The 19,233-nt window shown below is 41.0% G+C and overlaps 1 protein-coding gene across 1 annotated transcript in view; it reads left to right on the plus strand.

Moving 5' to 3' along the window:
• Positions 1-19,233, plus strand: part of ANO2 (anoctamin 2) — a 541,215-nt gene that overhangs the window by 289,778 nt on the left and 232,204 nt on the right. The window contains exons 13-14 of the mRNA XM_040439201.1: positions 682-764; positions 17,373-17,444. Of these exons, the coding sequence (XP_040295135.1) occupies positions 682-764; positions 17,373-17,444 (155 nt within the window). The remainder of the gene's footprint in view (positions 1-681; positions 765-17,372; positions 17,445-19,233) is intronic.

Genomic DNA, 19,233 nt, shown 5'->3' on the forward strand with positions numbered 1-19,233 from the left:
TGGGGTTCTGTTCTACTGAACCTTTGCGGTTCATTATTGTGTCAGTGTGTTGGCCCGCGGGAGGATCTTCTGGTCCTCAACTGAGCTAATGTGACCCTGTGAATAAAAGTGGAATAAAATTTTAGTATGCTGAAATGGATTTCATGCATCTGGATTATTCTACCCCCCAATGAGAGAACAGCGCTGGATGCCAAAGTATGCATTACCACATATGACCACAAGGTAGCGCTAAATCCCAACAAAATTGTGCAGTAGCGCAGCGTTTCGTTTATATATTATTCCGGGCATGATTTGTATATGCTATACCATGTTGTTATATTGTACTGTATACATCCTTCCCTACTGTTTGTATGCTTTCTAGAGATGAGCAAATTTATTGTAAAATTTGGAATTTCAATCTGAATTTTTCAAGAAATTCTGAGAGGGAGAGATTTTTCTAAACAACCTGAACATTTATAATTCAGGTCAACTTTATTCGGACCCAAATAGAATCAGCCAGCTGTTTCGGTCGAATCAGACCCCAGTCACATTTTTTTTTTAAATTGTTTATCTCTGATCCTTTTTCAAAAAAATTCCCTTCCTCTCTGTGGTTCAGATAAAGCCAGAGGATTTCCTGCCCCAATATGTATTTTATAATATTGATATATCTGTCATTTATTCATTCTTGATGTCATTTTTCAGCTACTCTATTCCTGGAATACTGGAAACGCTTACAGATGAGACTTAGCTACTTTTGGGATCTTACTGGATTGGAAGAGGAAGAAGTAAGTTCCACTTTGCTTGACACATAAGTTTAACATTCCGGTCCTGGGTTCTCCTTCAGGGTTGTGTCCCATTACACAGGATACAACTTGTGAAGTCATAGAGCACCATTCCACTACAGACATCTAATGTAATTGGGTAACAGGCACAAATACCTGGGTGTACATGAAGTAAGACGGACTCATGTACAGTATGTAACTTTAATGTCATTGTTAAGTGTGTAGAATTTTTTTTTAAGGTTGTAGCTATTTATTTTTTATTTTGTTAAAAGGGCAGCCATATTGAAAGAACAGCCCTGCTTCCTAGATCTTCTGTATAGATAACGCAGCAGGGTGAATGGGAGTTAATAGACAGGACAATACAGTCTTCAAGAAAAGATTGAGTATTGTCCCTTGCCCCTTGCATACAGAGCATTATCTGAGTGTATAGAGTTACTGTCTAGACTCACAGCAGTACAATATAGCTAGCATCTGCCATTAAAGGGGTGTCTCAAAACAACAATCTTGCCCATCAGCTGATCGACTGCTTGATTATATGGGCCAATTTTTGTGAATAAGTGTTCCTATGAATGCTTGTTTGTGATAATTTGCTGAAGATCGTGCAGTCTAATAGGATTTTTACACTGCAAATAGGCTGAAGGAGAAGGCAAATAGCACAGGAATGACCTTGTATGACATGTTGAAGGACCTGCCACCAGAATGTCTGTGATATGCTGCATTTACATGCAGCAATGGAGCTCACAATTGTTGGTAAGGAAGTGTTCCTTTCCGACATTTGCCTGCTCGTTAGTGGAGGTGAGGCGCTGTATTTACACGTATTAGGATAAGCAATGGCTACTGCTATCACTTATCCTCATACAGCTCAGCTGCTATGTTTCTGCCCAAAAACGATAATTTAGGTATCTGCATGAACAATTGTTTCACCTGACGAACAAGCAAAATGCTCACTCATCGGGTGATCTGCAGCACCTTTAGACGTACAGATTATCAGGACCAAGTGTTCATAGGAACCAGGGAGGATCCCCTATGGGTGCTGGCTGGGTAAATAATGTTCTGATGCTCTCAACATTAATTAATCCTACAGGTATCAGGTGTGATAAGGGCCCACCAGTAAAATTAATTCTGTACAGGCAAATAATGCTTGCTGACAGGCAGCTATAAGACACTCAAGATGATTATAGGGGTTCATGCAGCAAATTTGAGAAGGTGGGTCCCCAGGGAAAGAGAATGCTTGCTGGCCTGCTTTTGTACCTATAAGTCATCTTAGCCACCTGATGCATCTATAATAATAAATGGGGTAGTCTGTTTAATAATCTACCCTGTTTTTTAATGGATACAGGTTGGTTGAGATGCTGTGCTCAGGGACAGGTTGCCCACTTGTTCTCCTGTGGGCCAGTCCAAGCCTGCTTACGTGCCTGACCAACAGCTTCAGGTGCACTTCTGAATTCAACTGTATTGCAATCCTCAGGATGGGGATATAGTTGAATGCTATGGCGAGGATGGCGGTATTTTGTGCTGCACTACGGTATTGGGGGCCCCGCCTACCTCTGTTGTCCCTGTCTACTTATGTTGGCCTTCTCTACTTGTGTTGCCCTGTTTTCTGTTAATTTGGACCTGCCTACAACATGGTGCCACTTTTCCTAGACCACTTTAAGTTCCCTATCTGCCCCTGATATGAACGTTCATCCCTGATAATCTGCCTGACAATTGAGCAGTGTAAACCTGCCTTAAGAAACCCAAGAGGCAGGGGCGTTGCTAGGTTAAAACATTCGGGGCCTGGGCCCCTGATGTTTTGTCCCAGGCCCCGAATGTACTGCCTGCCAGCTAAATACAACTGTATTGCCATCCTCATGACGGCAATACAATTGAATCTAATGCACTGGAAGAGCTGAATGACCTGTGATGACATCACAAGGTCATGTGACCAGTAAAACAGGCAGTGGTTGAGAAGGACCTGTGATTATGTCACCATCGTGTGGCCAGAGCAGGAGAGGATGGCAGTGAAGAGAAGACCTGGAGGAAGAAGCTGTGGTGATGTCTGCTATATGAGGAGAGGTAAGTGAAGGGAGAGGCAGAGCAATGCTGGGAGTTGTGGTTATTTAACTGGGACTGTATGTTAGGGCTGAAGGGAGGGATGTTATTTACATGGGACGGAATGTTGAAAATGGCTGGGGAGGGGGTGATGTTATTTACATGTGAATGTATGTTAAAGGCGGCTGTGAGACGGGATGATGTTATTTACATAGGACTGTATGTTGGAGGTGGCTGTGGGAGGGAGTGATGTTATTTACATGGGACTGTATGTTGAAGGTGGCTGTGGGAGGGAGTGATGTTATTTACATGGGACTGTATGTTGATGGCTCCTGTGGGTGTGGATGATGTTATTTACATGGGACTGTATATTGAGAGGGTGATGTTTACATGGGACTGCATGTTGGAGGCGGCTGGGGAGGGGGTGATATTATTTACATGGGACTGTAGGTTGAAGGCGGCTGGGGAGGAGGTGATGTTATTTACATGGGACTGCATATTGGAGGGCTCTGGAAAGATGGTGTGATATTATTTACATGGGACTCTATGGCAGAGGGAGGGAAATAGTGTTATTTACATGAGACTATATATTGAAGGGGCTGAATGGAGGAGAGTGATGTTATTTACATGGGACTGTATTTTGGAGGGGGCAGGAGAGAAAGTGTGATGTTATTTACGTGGGGCTGTATGGTGGAGGGAGGAATATAACTACAAGGGGCACTGCAGGGGGCATTCTAAATACTGGGGCACTTCAGGGCATTATAACAGAAGGGGACAGTATAAATACTGTGGGCACTTCAGGGCATTATAAAAGTAGGGGACAATATAAATACTGGGGGCCCTCCAGGGCATTATAACAGTAAGGGACAATATAAATACTGGGGGCACTTCAGGGGGCATTATAAATACTGGGGGCACGTCAGGGTGATTATAACAGTAGGGGGCAGTATAAATACTGGGGGCACTGTAGGGGTATTATAAATCCAGGGGACATTATAGGCATAATATTAATACTGGGGGCTCTATAGGAGGGACTTATAGATCTGCCTTATTTCTACTAAGAGCACTGTGGAGGACCTTAATACTACTGAGGGGTCTGTAAATAGCTTGATTACCACTTGGGGAACAATAGACGATCTTATTTTCACTGGGGGTTCTGTGAGGGCATTATTAATACTGGACGGCTCTTCTACTAATGGAGGCACTCTTGGGGAGCATTATCAAGGTTGGGGGCACTGTAGGGGGCAGTATAACTAAAGAGGGCATTATAGAAGGGAATTACTATTGGTAGGACTATGAGGAGCACTATTACTATGGGGGAAGCTAAGATGAGGAAGCTAAGATGTCTGTGTGTCACACTCTGCAGAGACGAGGAGCGGCTGAAAGAAGTTGTACGGACCAAATGGAGAAGATAATGACAGAGAAGATCTACATCAGAGAAGACGTCACCTGGGAGGCACTGGATGGGAGAGGGATGTGCTGCTGTACAGCAAATACATCAAAATGCGGTGTGCGAGGGGACGGTCAATTTAGAGAACTAGGCTGTATTCAGGGCTGGCGTCAGCACCCAGCATACCCGGGCAAGTGTCGGGGCCCGCTGATTCTGTAGGGGGGCCCACTGCACTACTATGAGCGCTTCCATCAATACAGATGGAATTGCTCAGTGGCCTAGCTACCAGGCAAGCAACTGCTTCGGGGCTGAGCTGACAAGAGGCCCAGGAGCAGTACTTCTATGATTTTGTCAGGCTGCATTAATTGATTAAAGGAAGGCAACATCGGACTAGCCTACTGCAGAGCTACTTAGTGTTTATGCATTGCCCAGACCCCCAGCCATGCTGCCTATGTGTATTCTGTCTCTTTGCTTGAGAAAGAGTAGTAGAGAGAGTGAGGGGCGGAGCAGAAGTGAAGCTTGACATCTGACGGGGTAAGTTGCTTCTGTGTGTAATGAAGTACCTGAGCCCCCCCCCCCCCCCCCCCCACTGCACGCTTCACAGATGGCCCCAGTGCAGGATGGCCATAACTGTTCACATAGGGATGCTGTCACTGACCTCCCCGACCAGAATAGGCTTGTTTTTATGCACTGGCCCTGTCTCTGCAGCACCGATGTCCCAGTTACTGACCTCCCTGACCTGTGTGAGGCACACAACAGTACACGCCTGTTATCAGCACTGTCTCTGGACACGATGGGGATACTACAGCCTGTGATAACCCAACAGTCAGGGAGGGTAAAGAGAAAAAAAAGGAGATGATGCACTAATGAATAATCTACAGAATATGGATCCCTCCTGACAGCTAGCATTCTGTGCAACAAGATATATATACTGTATTTGTGCGTTGCTCCTGCTGGACTTGTTAGGACTGCACAGGGGTGGTTTTGTGGCACTGATCTGAGACCACCCTAGAAAAAGAGAAACTAGCATACTCATCCTGGATAAAGATGGACTACATGAGGACATATCCAGTGGCATGCTCATACAGCGGTAGGAAAAGGGGGATTCCTACAGGCTTTTTCTAGCGACATACAGGGAGTGCCGAAGTATTAGGCAAGTTGTATTTTTGAGGATTCATTTTATTATTTAACAACAACCATGTTCTCAATGAACCCAAAAAACTCATTAATATCAAAGCTGAATATTTTTGGAAGTAGTTTTTAGTTTGTTTTTAGTTTTAGCTATTTTAGGGGGATATCTGTGTGTGCAGGTGACTATTACTGTGCATAATTATTAGGCAACTTAACAAAAGACAAATATATACCCATTTCAATTATTTATTTTTACCAGTGAAACCAATATAACATCTCAACATTCACAAATATACATTTCTGACATTCAAAAACAAAACAAAAACAAATCAGTGACCAATATAGCCACCTTTCTTTGCAAGGACACTCAAAAGCCTGCCATCCATGGATTCTGTCAGTGTTTTGATCTGTTCACCATCAACATTGCGTGCAGCAGCAACCACAGCCTCCCAGACACTGTTCAGAGAGGTGTACTGTTTTCCCTCCTTGTAAATCTCACATTTGATGATGGACCACAGGTTCTCAATGGGGTTCAGATCAGGTGAACAAGGAGGCCATGTCATTAAATTTTCTTCTTTTATACCCTTTCTTGCCAGCCAAGCTGTGGAGTACTTGGACGCGTGTGATGGAGCATTGTCCTGCATGAAAATCATGTTTTTCTTGAAGGATGCAGACTTCTTCCTGTACCACTGCTTGAAGAAGGTGTCTTCCAGAAACTGGCAGTAGGACTGGGAGTTGAGCTTGACTCCATCCTCAACCCGAAAAGGCCCCACAAGCTCATCTTTGATGATACCAGCCCAAACCAGTACTCCACCTCCACCTTGCTGGCGTCTGAGTCGGACTGGAGCTCTCTGCCCTTTACCAATCCAGCCACGGGCCCATCCATCTGGCCCATCAAGACTCACTCTCATTTCATCAGTCCATAAAACCTTAGAAAAATCAGTCTTGAGATATTTCTTGGCCCAGTCTTGACGTTTCAGCTTGTGTGTCTTGTTCAGTGGTGGTCGTCTTTCAGCCTTTCTTACCTTGGCCATGTCTCTGAGTATTGCACACCTTGTGCTTTTGGGCACTCCAGTGATGTTGCAGCTCTGAAATATGGCCAAACTGGTGGCAAGTGGCATCTTGGCAGCTGCACGCTTGACTTTTCTCAGTTCATGGGCAGTTATTTTGCGCCTTGGTTTTTCCACACGCTTCTTGCGACCCTGTTGACTATTTTGAATGAAACGCTTGATTGTTCGATGATCACGCTTCAGAAGCTTTGCAATTTTAAGAGTGCTGCATCCCTCTGCAAGATATCTCACTATTTTTGACTTTTCTGAGCCTGTCAAGTCCTTCTTTTGACCCATTTTGTCAAAGGAAAGGAAGTTGCCTAATAATTATGCACACCTGATATAGGGTGTTGATGTCATTAGACCACACCCCTTCTCATTACAGAGATGCACATCACCTAATATGCTTAATTGGTAGTAGGCTTTCGAGCCTATACAGCTTGGAGTAAGACAACATGCATAAAGAGGATGATGTGGTCAAAATACTCATTTGCCTAATAATTCTGTACAGGGTGTATAGATCTTGGATAATTTCTTTTAATGGGTGGCCCTCTGACCCCTTGGTCAGTTTAGTGGGCCCAACCCCCCGAGAACCCCCTGTTTGTTAGTTTAGTGGGTCCAAGATCCCAGAGACTCCTCAGTCAGTTTAGCTGGATCCATGCTATAGAACAGGAGGCCGTCAGAGGAAGGAATTGGCAAAGGCTGCGATGGCTACCTGGCAGTTGCATGCTGAAAGCTTTGGCATGTAGCTGCAAGGCAGCTATCCGAACCTATGCCCACTCTGTCATCTGTCAGCTTTCTGACCCCCATACAGTATAATGACCCCCAGTGAAAGGGCCACTGGGGGTCATTATACTATATGGGGGGGCCACAGGAGGTCATTACACTGTGTGGGGGGGCATTGGGGGGTCATTATACTGTGTGAAGAGCCACTAGTGGTCATTATACTGTATGGGGGCAACTGGGGGTCACTATACTTTCTGGGGGGCACTGGGGGTCATTATACGGTGTGGAAGCCAGAGGGGGACATGTAAAAAAAATGCCACAATGGGGCCCACTGAGATTTATTGCCCAAGGGCCCACATAAACCTGGAGCAGGCCCTGGCCATATTTATTGGGGCTTGGGCCCAGGAGATTTTGAGACTCTAGCAACGCCCCTGCCAAGAGGTATAACAGTCTTTACTCGTAGATGCAGGAAAAGGAGAAAGCAGAGCAACATGTCCTTCTCGGTGATGGGCTGAGAAGTAGCAAGATCCTCTACGTACCATGCATAATATATAAGACATAAGTGGCAGAAGGGCATTTGGGCAGAGGGGCTTTATCTTTGTCTATTCCATAAAATTACTGATGTCTATGACTCTGAGCTGTTTAGTTCCCTAATGCATGTTATATAAGTGATTAGAAATGCTCTGGATGAAACATAGGAGGCGACAAAAGCTTCTTTATGACATATGAGTGTCAATGAGTCATAGTCGAGGCCGGGACAATGTGCTGGAGGAATGAGATGTGAACTCACTGCCTCAGGGGCCCCCAGTGTTAATGACTTTAATGGAAAACTTCTTACATGCTCCCTAGTGCAATTTGTAATCTCTGCAAAACAAAACAGCCTCGGAGACACAGAATTTGTTACAGCCTCATCCTCTAACCCATCACTGTTAGTTTTGTTAGTTTAGTTTTTAGTTTCTATGACTGTCTGATGGTCCAGAATGGTTTCTGATAGTCTAGCATCTGTACTGCTGATATTCAGGAGTCTCTCATTCAGAACATCCATAAATTAGGTTTAGTGGAGAGTAGCTTATATTGCTCTGGAGGAATCGGCACTTGATTCAATGATCACTGTGTAATGCTTAATTTCTCCTGCGGGGGCGCTGCAGAGAAATTGAACACTTGCCAGATTTACCCGCATATAAAAGCTAATCACTGGGAGCCCAAACAGAGGAACAACCTATAATTATATTGTTATTTTAACCAAAAGGATTTTTAATAGGGTCAAAACCCATTAATGCCACATTAAAGGAATTTTGCTGTACTTGTATCAGGGTTTTCTGGGATTAGAATTTTTTATTTTTTTTCCCTAGAAATAAATCCTGTCTGTGTCCGGTTTTGCAGTTCGTCAATAGTTAAGAGGCTGAGTTGCAATACCACACATAACCCATAGACAGGACAGGCACTCTATGTGAACAGCAAAATCAGACTGTTTTTCTAATCCCAGAAAAACAGTGAGATTTTGAAATAAGTAAACCTTCCCTGATCTTTGCGATTTATCTGGCTCCCTCTTTTTTTTTTGCATTTCTTTAAAGACATCATTCTTTGTGGGAACTGGCAACACTGTCATTGCCCTTTGAATAACAGATCCTGCAATTATTAGCCTAATATAGTTGCTGTGAAATGGCACATACAGTCATTCCCACAACTGTAATTTTACAAAGATCTATCTTAAGACAGGTCAAGTGCAATCTAATCTTCTGTCCCTGTTAACCTTACACTGGTTTTCTTTATGTGAACAGTATCAGGGAAGACTCTTTCTCAGGCATTTGGAAGATATTTTGCTTTGCGAGCACAGTTCTCCAAATTTTTCTTGTACTACTTTTGAGTTCAGTACTTTGACTTGAAATTCGCAGACTAGATAAACCTCAGTATGTAATTTGAGATAATACAACACCTAAATGTGCTGATTTCTCACAGAAAACAGCTGCCCAAAAGTATCTGACAGCTTCCATCGCCTTTAGATGAATAGTAGGATCCATAATGAAGGGGTATGCCAACAACAATGAAAAGTAGCAGTACACTTCCTTAAAGGAATTGGCCACTTTCCGGTTACTGTTGATCAATGTGTTTGTAAGATGATTATATGGGACTTACTAATATAGTCTTTGTTGAAATTCTGCATCATTTTCATATTTCATGAGGTATCCCCCTTAAAGAGGACCTTTTACTAGAATAAAAAATCTAAACTAAGCATACAGACATGGAGAGCGACGCCCAGGGATTCCCCTGCACTTACTGTTATACCTGGGCGCCGCTCCGTTCTCCCGGTATAGCCTCCGGTATCTTCATATGTTCGGCTCCACCCAGTGAACCTGCCGGCATCACCTTCTCCCATGCTGTAGCGCTGGCCAATCGCAGCGCTCAGCTCATAGCCTGAGAGGTTTTTTTTTCTCTCAGGCTATGAGCTGAGCGCTGCGATTGGCCAGCGTTACAGCCTGGGAGAAAGAGACGCCGGCAGGCTCCATTGGGTGGAGCCGAACATATGAAGATACCGGAGGCTATACCGGGAGAACGGAGCGGCGCCCAGGGATAATAGTAAGTGCAGGGGGATCCCTGGGCGCCGCTCTCCATGTCTGTATACTTAGTTTAGATTTTCTATCCTAGTGAAAGGTCCTCTTTAAGTCTTTTGTGCTGTCCACAAAGATGTCCTGTCCATAAAATGGCTGATGATGGAGGGTCATGTGACCAGGCGAATCACCTTCATGTGATGCGTCCTCCATTCACATACACTGCATTTGTCATCTGTACTTGTTCTTTTGGGAGTTTAGAGCAGGTCCAGTGTGTTTGAATGGAGGAAACATCACATAAAGGTGATTTGTCTGGTCACCAGCCATTTTATGGATAGGATCTCTGAGTGGACAGCACAAAAGACTATTATCTTACTAAATGCCATATAATCAGCTTACAAACACATTGGTCAACAATAACCGGAAAATGGCCAATCCTTTTAATGTCAGAAGAATCCCTCTATGATAAGCTGATCACATTGTTTGTGCTGGGACACAGAGCTCAGTTGTAGTTGGGTGGGACCTGGCAGTAACTGCTCAATTGCCCTGCAGCACCACCACAGGGGAAATGCAGCATTACATTGCTACCATTGAAATTGAACTTGTTAGGTCCACCAAAGTAAGAAACACTCTTTATAGCAGCTCTATGTTCTGGCTACTAGATGGAGTTCATTAACTTACAAGCCACTAACTTGTAACTCAGAAATACCCATATATACCATACAGATGTCTCAAAGAGGACCTTCCACGACTTCTGACATCTGTCTCTTTTAGTAACTTCATGCATTCCCCATGTAATAACAATTCTGGAACATCTATTTTTATGAGTCTATGTCCTGCCATTCCTTTATTAATTTTACTAGAAGTTAGGAATAAATTTCCGGCAGCTTGCAATGAAGGTCCAGCTAGGTTTTTCCAGTTAGTGTGTGTCCCTGCACAGTCTGACACTGGCAGCACTGATTGGTAATACCCAGCTGGATCTACATTACAGTCTGCTAGCAATTTATTTATAATAAATTACAGCATATAATCATAGCAATAGATGTTCCGGGATTGTTATTACATGGGGAATCCAAGTAGTTTCTAAAATAGACCTGTCAGGAGAGGTGACAGGTCCTCTTTAATATAAATCAGGGATCAACCCATTATTAACCCATGAACCTGTGGCTCAGTAGATATTGAATGCTAATTCTTAAGAGGACAGGAGGGGTGAGTATATGAGATAATTAGCCAAGAATAGTCCAACTAAATCAAGCCAAGTTAACCTCACCAAGAATGTTTCTTTTCAGTGGGGGTAAGCAAAAAGTGTGAATTAACGTTGATGGATGGTCTAAACAGCAAAATTTTGAGTTCTCCATCATGTTCATGGCAAATGATTACGGTATGTGAGATCTATTATAAGACAGTCCTCGTGATATATGGGTTGGCCCTTATTTAAAAGAGCTGCCTCACAAAAACAATCCTATTACAGATCAAAGCCATTGTGGCAATCTGCAAATGACCCATGTAATACATGCATGGACACAAGTTGTCTTTGGGAAACAATCCCTTTAAGGCTACATGATTTTTGCGGTCCGCAAATAGCGGATCCGTGTTCCTGTTTTTTTTACATCCACATCCGTTCCGTTTGTCCGCAAATTTTGTAGGTTGTGTTTCCGTGTGTCTTCGGGTTTTTTTTTGCGGTCCGCAAAAAAAACCCAAAGGCTGTAATTCTTGACATTTTATATATACAGGTTTCCCAGCAACCATCCGCAAAAAAAAAAACGCATGCGGATGACATACGGATGTCTTCCGTTGGTCATCCGCATTTTTTTGAACTATTGACTTAAATGGGTTCGCAAAACGTTTATTGCGGACAAGAATAGGAAATGCAATACTTTTTTTGTTGACGGGAAACACGAACAGCGGACGCGGAAAATAAATGGTTGACAACACCGCAATTTTAACGGCTCCATAAAAATGCATGGGTAACCATCCGATCAGCCCAAAAAAAACGGAACGGACGCAGAGAAAAACAGCTGTCGTGTGCATGTAGCCTAAAGGAGTTGTCCAGCAGGGGAAAAAACATATTTAACAAATGGTTCTGTGTAGGTTTGAAAAAAATAAGACAATAATAATTAAGATGGTCAATGTTTTCATGCACAGCCACTCTGTTGAGTGCCATGTTTTTTTCTGTGGAGGCAAAGTAGCTTCCAGATACTTCTGGTACCACTTATTATGGGGTAAGCAATATAACTAGACAGGAGAATCCAATCTTTCCATCAGTTCTCTCCTGGGGAAGGCCAGGAGAAAAATTGTTTGTGATGATGGCAGATTCCGATAAAATTGTCAGGATCACTTTATAGGAAGCTAATGAACTTGAGTGGTTCAAGTGTAGTCACGCTAGTCAAGACAGCTGCTACTCAGTTCAACAGCTTAACAAGCCGAATAAATGAAGAAAGGTGAGGGTAAAGGTAAGGTAAGTATATTACATAACATATTGGATATATTGCTTTTGGTGTAGTTGTTATTGAGTCTTTAACCGGGTTATGAAGAACAAACCCATTTGAGTGACATTGTATGAGTTTTTAGCTCTATGTTAATATTAATGTGTTCTGAATGAGCTTTTGTTTGCAATGATCAATTATTAAAGGTGCACATGCTACAGTGCCCCGGGACATCTATTCAAAAACGACTCTTCCCTTATTTATGAGCAGAAAACAAGTTTTGATAGATTTTTATGTTCCTTTTAACTGCAAACATGCAATGGCTTTATGAGGGGGTCTGTTCTGTTTATATCAACACATCCAACATATCATGGTCCAGGGGGGAACACTGCTAAAGACACCATGATGAAAAAGCCAATATTCTGTAGCATGGTAATAAGATATCGGTTTTCTTGTTGTCTAATATGATGCATTTGCATTTCTCCAACAGGATATGCAAGCTTAGTTAGGTTCCTTGCAGAAGCATATCATCTGCTTCGGCAAGTCTCCATTGCACTGCTAGATAGTCACCATTTGGTATGCTGCAATGGGTGGCCTTTATTTTCTCAGAATCCTTTTAATGGTTTCCAGAGTCTTCATGATGACCTTTTGAAGGTGTGGTTAAACCTTTAAAATACAATGAATTGGGGTATGACTCCCTTGTGCCCACATGATTATCATTGATCAGTGGGCAACATAGAAGAGACTCTGTAGAAAAATTTGTCCAGGTTATAAAGCTTGTTTTTCCTCCTGGGACAAAGGGTTTGATATTTGTTTACCCCTACATAGATTTTCTGCAACTTTTCAGACAATTCCCAGCCCCCTTGTATGATAACATTTCAGATCCTATAGAAAGGAAAGTCCTGCACAGGTTCTCAGGACTCATCAGCAAAAAGGATGAGACCAACCAGAACTGGATCCCATTTTTCCAAATGCCCCTTGGAAGCTGCATGATAATAAGCACCATTGTTTCAATCCAGATTTTTTTTTTTACAAGTTTCTACCTTCAAAAGCTCTGGTTACAAGTCTGGCTTACTCTTCTGACTTATTGTGAATCATGATCCTTCCTTATATTGACCATATCCTGTAATAAATAACTAGGAGCTGTCCTCTCAAAGCTTACATTATAATCAGGCATATTATACTTAACCACTTCCCATCCGGGCCATTTACCCCCTTCGTGACCGAGGCATTTTTTGCAAATCTGACATGTGTCATTTTATGTGGTAATAACTTTGTAACGCTTTTACTGATTCAAGCCATTCAGAGATTGTTTTCTCGTGACACATTGTACTTCATGATAGTCATAAATTCGAGTCAATATATTACACCTTTATTTATGAAAAAATCCCCAAATTACCCAAAATTTGGAAATATTCGCAATTTTCTTACTTTCAATTTCGCTGCTGTTAAAACATAAAGTGATACCTCATAAAATATTTATTACTTAACCTTCCCCATATGTCTACCTTATTTTGGCATCATTTTGTAAATGTTATTTTATTTTTTTAGGATGTTACAAGGCTTAGAATTTTAGAAGCAATTCTTACATTTTGTAAGAATTTCCAAAACCCACTTTTTACGGACCAGTTCAGGTCTGAAGTCACTTTGTGGGGCTTACATAGTCGAAACCCCCCATAAATGACCCTATTGTAGAAACTACACCCCTCAATTTATTTAAAACTGATTTTACAAACTTTGTTAACCCTTTAGGTGTTCCACAAGAATTAAAGGAAAATGGAGATTCCATTTTTAAATGTAACTTTTTTGGCAGATTTTCCATTTTAATCCATTTTTTTCTTTAACACATCGAGGGGTTACAGCCAAACAAAACTTAATATTTATTACCCTGGTTCTGTGGTTTACATAAACACCCCACATGTGGTCGTAAACTGATGTAAGGGCACATGGCAGGGTGCAGAAGAAAAGGAGCACCATATGGTTTTTGGAAAGCAGATTTTGCTGAACTGGTTTTTAGATGCCATGTGCCATTTGAAGCTCCCCTGATGCACCCTTACAGTAAAAACTCCCCCAAAAAGTGACCCCAATTTGGAAACTAGGGGATAAGGTGACAGTTTTATTGGTACTGTTTTGGGGTACATATGATTTTTAATTGCTCTATATTACGTTTTTTGAGAGGCAAGGTAACAAAAAAAATGGCTGTTTTGGCACAGTTTTACATCATTCATCTGGCAGGGGTAGATCAAGTGCTATTTTTATTGAGCAGGTTGTTATGGACGCAATGACATCAAATATGTCTACTTTCTTTGATTGTTTGTTTCAGTTTTAAATAATAAATAAATATTTTGAAAAAATAAATGTTTTTGTGTCTCCATTTTCTGAACGCCATATTTTTTTATTTTTCTCCCGATCGTCTTGTGCAGGGGCTTTCTTTTTGCTGGAAGAGTTGATGTTTTTATTGGTACAATTTTTGGGTACATATGATTTTTTGATTATTCATTATAACACTTTATGGGGCAAGGTGACCAAAAAATTGGTTGTTTTAGCACAGTGAAACCTTTTTTTATAAAACTTTTTTTTTTTCACTTTACGTCCCCCATAAGGTCATACAAGACCTCTGGGGGACATTAAACGTCCCTTTTTTTTTCCACTATTGATTTCTCTTGTAACTGGGGCTGACATAGTAGCCCCAGTTACAAGAGAAATACAGCCCCTAGAGAGGCTGTCCAGCATAATATACTGCGCTGTACAGCTTCAGTGCAGGGCTGATCGAGGTCTGTAAAAGACCCGACAGCTCCTGCACTCTCCAGTCCCCGGCTTTCACATGATCACCGAGCCGGGACAGGAAGGCAGGGACACCTGGGAACTGTCCCTGCCTTCTCCCTCGGGTGCCCTGCTGTCACTGACAGCGGGACCCTGACACAGTAGCTGCACAATTAGCGTGCAGCTGCAATCTCTGAATGGACATTTCAGAACATCAATTCAGAGATAAACATCCACTTCCCGGAAGTTTATAGTCAACGGGCAGATCTGAAGTGGTTAAAGGGGCTATGATAGGCACATCTACATTCAAATCAATAAGAGTACTATAAGGTAAACAAACAAATGTCAGGACTGGGGCCCATTCATTCCTGACATTAATTGGGCTCCTGTTAGCCATATCTTTAAGGTTGTTACCCTTATAGCCCAATGATCTGATTGACAAGAAAAAGTCTAAAAAACATTTTATGTATAATTGTGAAATTAGGCGACTAGAAATATATATACAGTGTATATATATATATATATATATATATATATATATAGTAAGGGATCGCTCTCTCTCAGGGGTCGGCAATGACAGACTTCTCATCAAACCGGGGGTTTTTAAGCTCAAACCGTGCTTTATTTGTCACACCGCACATCACACTTCCAAGTTTGGCATCACTTGGCACCATGAAGTCGCAGCTTCACCTCACAATGTGTTACATCCACACAAAACAATAAACGCTTACCCGGCTTGGTTCTCACTATACAGAGATCTCCCCAACTCACTTCTAGGTCAGTGTTCACACTTTGGTATTCGGCTTCGGTCAGACAGCCTCCTAGCTGTGACAACTGCAAGCCACCAGTCCTCCTGGTGGAAGCAGCAAAATATCTTGGGGGATATTGGTCTAGCAGTCCTCATGACTCTGACCATGCGACACCTCTCTTCTTCAGGCATTGCTGGGTCCCCCCAAACTCAGGCTTCCTCAGCCTTGTGGCCGCCCAACCCTTCTGCTCGAACCACACAGAGCCTTTGCAGGCTTGATTCTCAATTTCCTCTCCCACTCTGAGGATTACTTTATCCCCAAGTGATTATCGCACCTGGCCTCACCTCAGACCAGGTGATTGTGGGGAAAACGCAGCAAATGTTAACATACATCTCCTCTAATAGGTTTCCTGCACCATTCTTGGAGACACATATCTTCCCTCCTCATATATGAGGCCTGTCACTGCCTCACTTTTTCACTATACATATATATATATATATATATATATATATAAATATATATATCACAATGACTGCATTTTATACATTTTATTTTATAATTTTAGGTATATTTTGCACAAGAGCCTGATGACCACTACAGGCCCCATTTAACAGAATTGTCTAATGGAAAAACTATCCCACAGCAACCTATTTAAAGCTTTCATTTTTAAAGAAAAGTTTAAGAAGTCTCTTGGCAATCCTTAGCAACAATTTTTTTTTAAAATTTTGTTTTTATTAGACCGTTTTGAAAAAGTAGGCCCAAATGTATCATAATTTAGATAATATTTAACCTCCCCATAAACCAGCATGTATGTTTTGTATCTTTTGGAGACACAAAATGTTGGATAGGTTAGCAAATAACCTGTCCCTATTGTTTTGATATTCTACTGAACTCTGAAAAATAATCTGACAAATATCTAATACGTACAGTGGCCCAGATTACTAATATGTCTGTGCCAAAAATCTGTCTAAACAGCACATTATCACAACTTGGCGCATCAATTTTTCTAAACTTTCTCCTAATATGCTAGACAAGGGGATGAGGCTTGGTGGAAAGTAGTGGAGCTTCTCAGAAAGGGGACGAGAACCTAAGATGTATCATTGTGCGCCAACACCACAATTCTGGCTTAATAATTTATCTCAAAGTAACCAATAGTTGGTACAGAGTCAGAGAAAAGTGTCTATCCCTGTACTACATTTATTATCCAGCCTATCCACTGTGATAAATCTGGTGCAGAGGACTAGACACCCTGACTAAGCTTACACCATCTTTAGGACTAGTAAATCTCGGCCAATATGTCTAACTTTACAATAGCACTCTGGTGATTCTGTTAATGGTTGTATGTGAATATTTTACATTAAATACTACTATTTACCTATAGGTAAATAGTATTTTTTCATTTCTGTCTGTATCATGTACCTTACCCTATAAACCTTGTGGTTTCAGTAAAAAAGCTAATTACTATAACTTTTTCTTCTTCTTCTTCTTCTTCTTCTTCTTCTTCTTCTTCTTGGCTTGTATTTATAATGTGTCTTTTCTCCCTTTTCATCATCAAATATGCACCAAGGAGCGTATAAAGGTTTGACCTGTTTCCCTTTTGTTAGACCTTTGCGTGTCCTCACGTGTTTGATCCCTCCAATTCTAGTGACTGTGTTAAATCGTGTCCTATGGTTGATATAATAAAACCCAGAAGTTCTCAATTGTGCCTCGGTGTATTGTCCTCTGCTGGTAGTGTTTGACGTTGACAACAGGAAAGCGGATAAAAGCTAATATAGTCTTTTTTGTTTTGTTGTTTAGGAGCATCCAAGGCCAGAATATGAAACCAAATTGCTTTTAATGAAGGAAAAGTGTAAAGCTTGTAAAAATGGGGTAAGATTATTTTATGTCATTGGTATCAGATATACTGTTTATATATCCTTATTGTAATTGTTTTCAACATTATAAGAATGAAACTTTTTTTTACTGAAACATTTTTTTGTGTATGTAAATAATTACAATCTGTCCTTTAGCAGTTATAGAAGCATATTAGATAATGCAGCAAAAATGTTATATACTGTACCTGCATTTTTTTAATCCTTTTCCTTCCCTCTGAATCACATATGCTTTGAAAGTGAGTAGACCATTGGTGCTGTGATGTCACTGATGTAAGATCTCCCCCTGCTTCTCATACAGTCTCACACACATACTGAGGCATAAAGACTATAATGTGATCCTTTCCCTCCCCCTTTCCTATTGCAGTACAAAAACACAGAGGAAAAGATCCTGCTACAGAACCCCTACCCCCTCATTGCTTCTGATCTAGAATAGACATTTCAAACTAGAGGCTTCTAAACATTTACATATACCATGCAGGCAGGGAAAGGGGAATTGTAAAAAGATACAATTTTCCTGTAAAGAGATTGTTAAATATTTTTATGTACTCATGTGCACTGCTGGTTAAGATGAAAAAAACATATTGTCGCAATTAACAATTATAGCCTTTTTCTTTAAAATGTACAATGTTCTAACAAATTGGCATATCTTTTAGATGTCCACAACTAAGCAGTATAGATGTAAAAAAAAGCACTAGGGGTGATATATAACATTTACTATTAGCTGCTGAATCATTCTTGTGTTATGTCTCTCTTTCTTGTCCTCTCTATACTTTCTCTCCCCTACACTCCCTATTTCTATGGGATTATATATTCTGACCCTTCAGTGAGCAGGCAGTCCGTTATTAGACCAGGACTGATTTATCACAGCCTTCAAAAAGAAAGTCAGTTTAGAAAGGATGGGGTGTGGTTGGGTAACAGCTAAAAACTGTAGAATGGGGCATTTTTCTTAAATAAGATATATTACAGTGTTTCTTATATTCATCTGCACAACAGATTCATGACAAGTGGTGTGAAAGTGCAGTGACCATTTAAGTATCTGGATAATTGGCAGTGGGTGTATTTACAGCAAACTATTTCAGGACAGAAAACATAAATTTGAATATAGTAAATAATAATAATATATAAAAAATTATACAAATAATAAAAAATAACAACAAAAATTATTAATGATAACATAAATACAAAAAAGAAAGGATAATAAGGTATAGGAGTTATTTTCCTGTGAAAGGTATCATAAAGAAGTATGCAATATTTCTCAAATAATGTTATTAATGATTGGAAGATACAGAGTTTCATAAAATTGAAAAATTTGAAGACCTCCTTTGTGTTTGCTACAATATAATACCCCAGAATATTGAAATGTTACAATTCCAAATTTCAAGCACAAAAGAAACACTGTAACAAATGAGAACAATATACAGAATTTCACTTGCCCAGTCTTCTACAAGCGTAGTATAGAATATTAAGTTACCCGATAAATCCAGATCTTCAGTTACTGTACTCAAGGCTATGGTGTTTTTTTTCCAAGAAATTTACAACCACAAGTCTGGGACCTTTCTTTATGAAACATGTTTCCAGGATCCAAAATTTAAATGAGGGTGTAGTTAAAAAAATAAATTAAAAGATAAAAAAAAAAACATTTGAGCCTGCTCAGGTTTCTTTTATGGTCCAGAAACATCTGGTAGCCTATGAGAACGGTCAGTGTTGATTCAATATGATGTCATCATTGTGGGACGTGATCTACTTCCAGACATGTGGGGAAGTGTAACTTTTTTACCCAAGAG

Source organism: Bufo bufo, chromosome 1 (assembly GCF_905171765.1).
Source record: "Bufo bufo chromosome 1, aBufBuf1.1, whole genome shotgun sequence".
Lineage (NCBI taxonomy): Eukaryota > Metazoa > Chordata > Amphibia > Anura > Bufonidae > Bufo > Bufo bufo.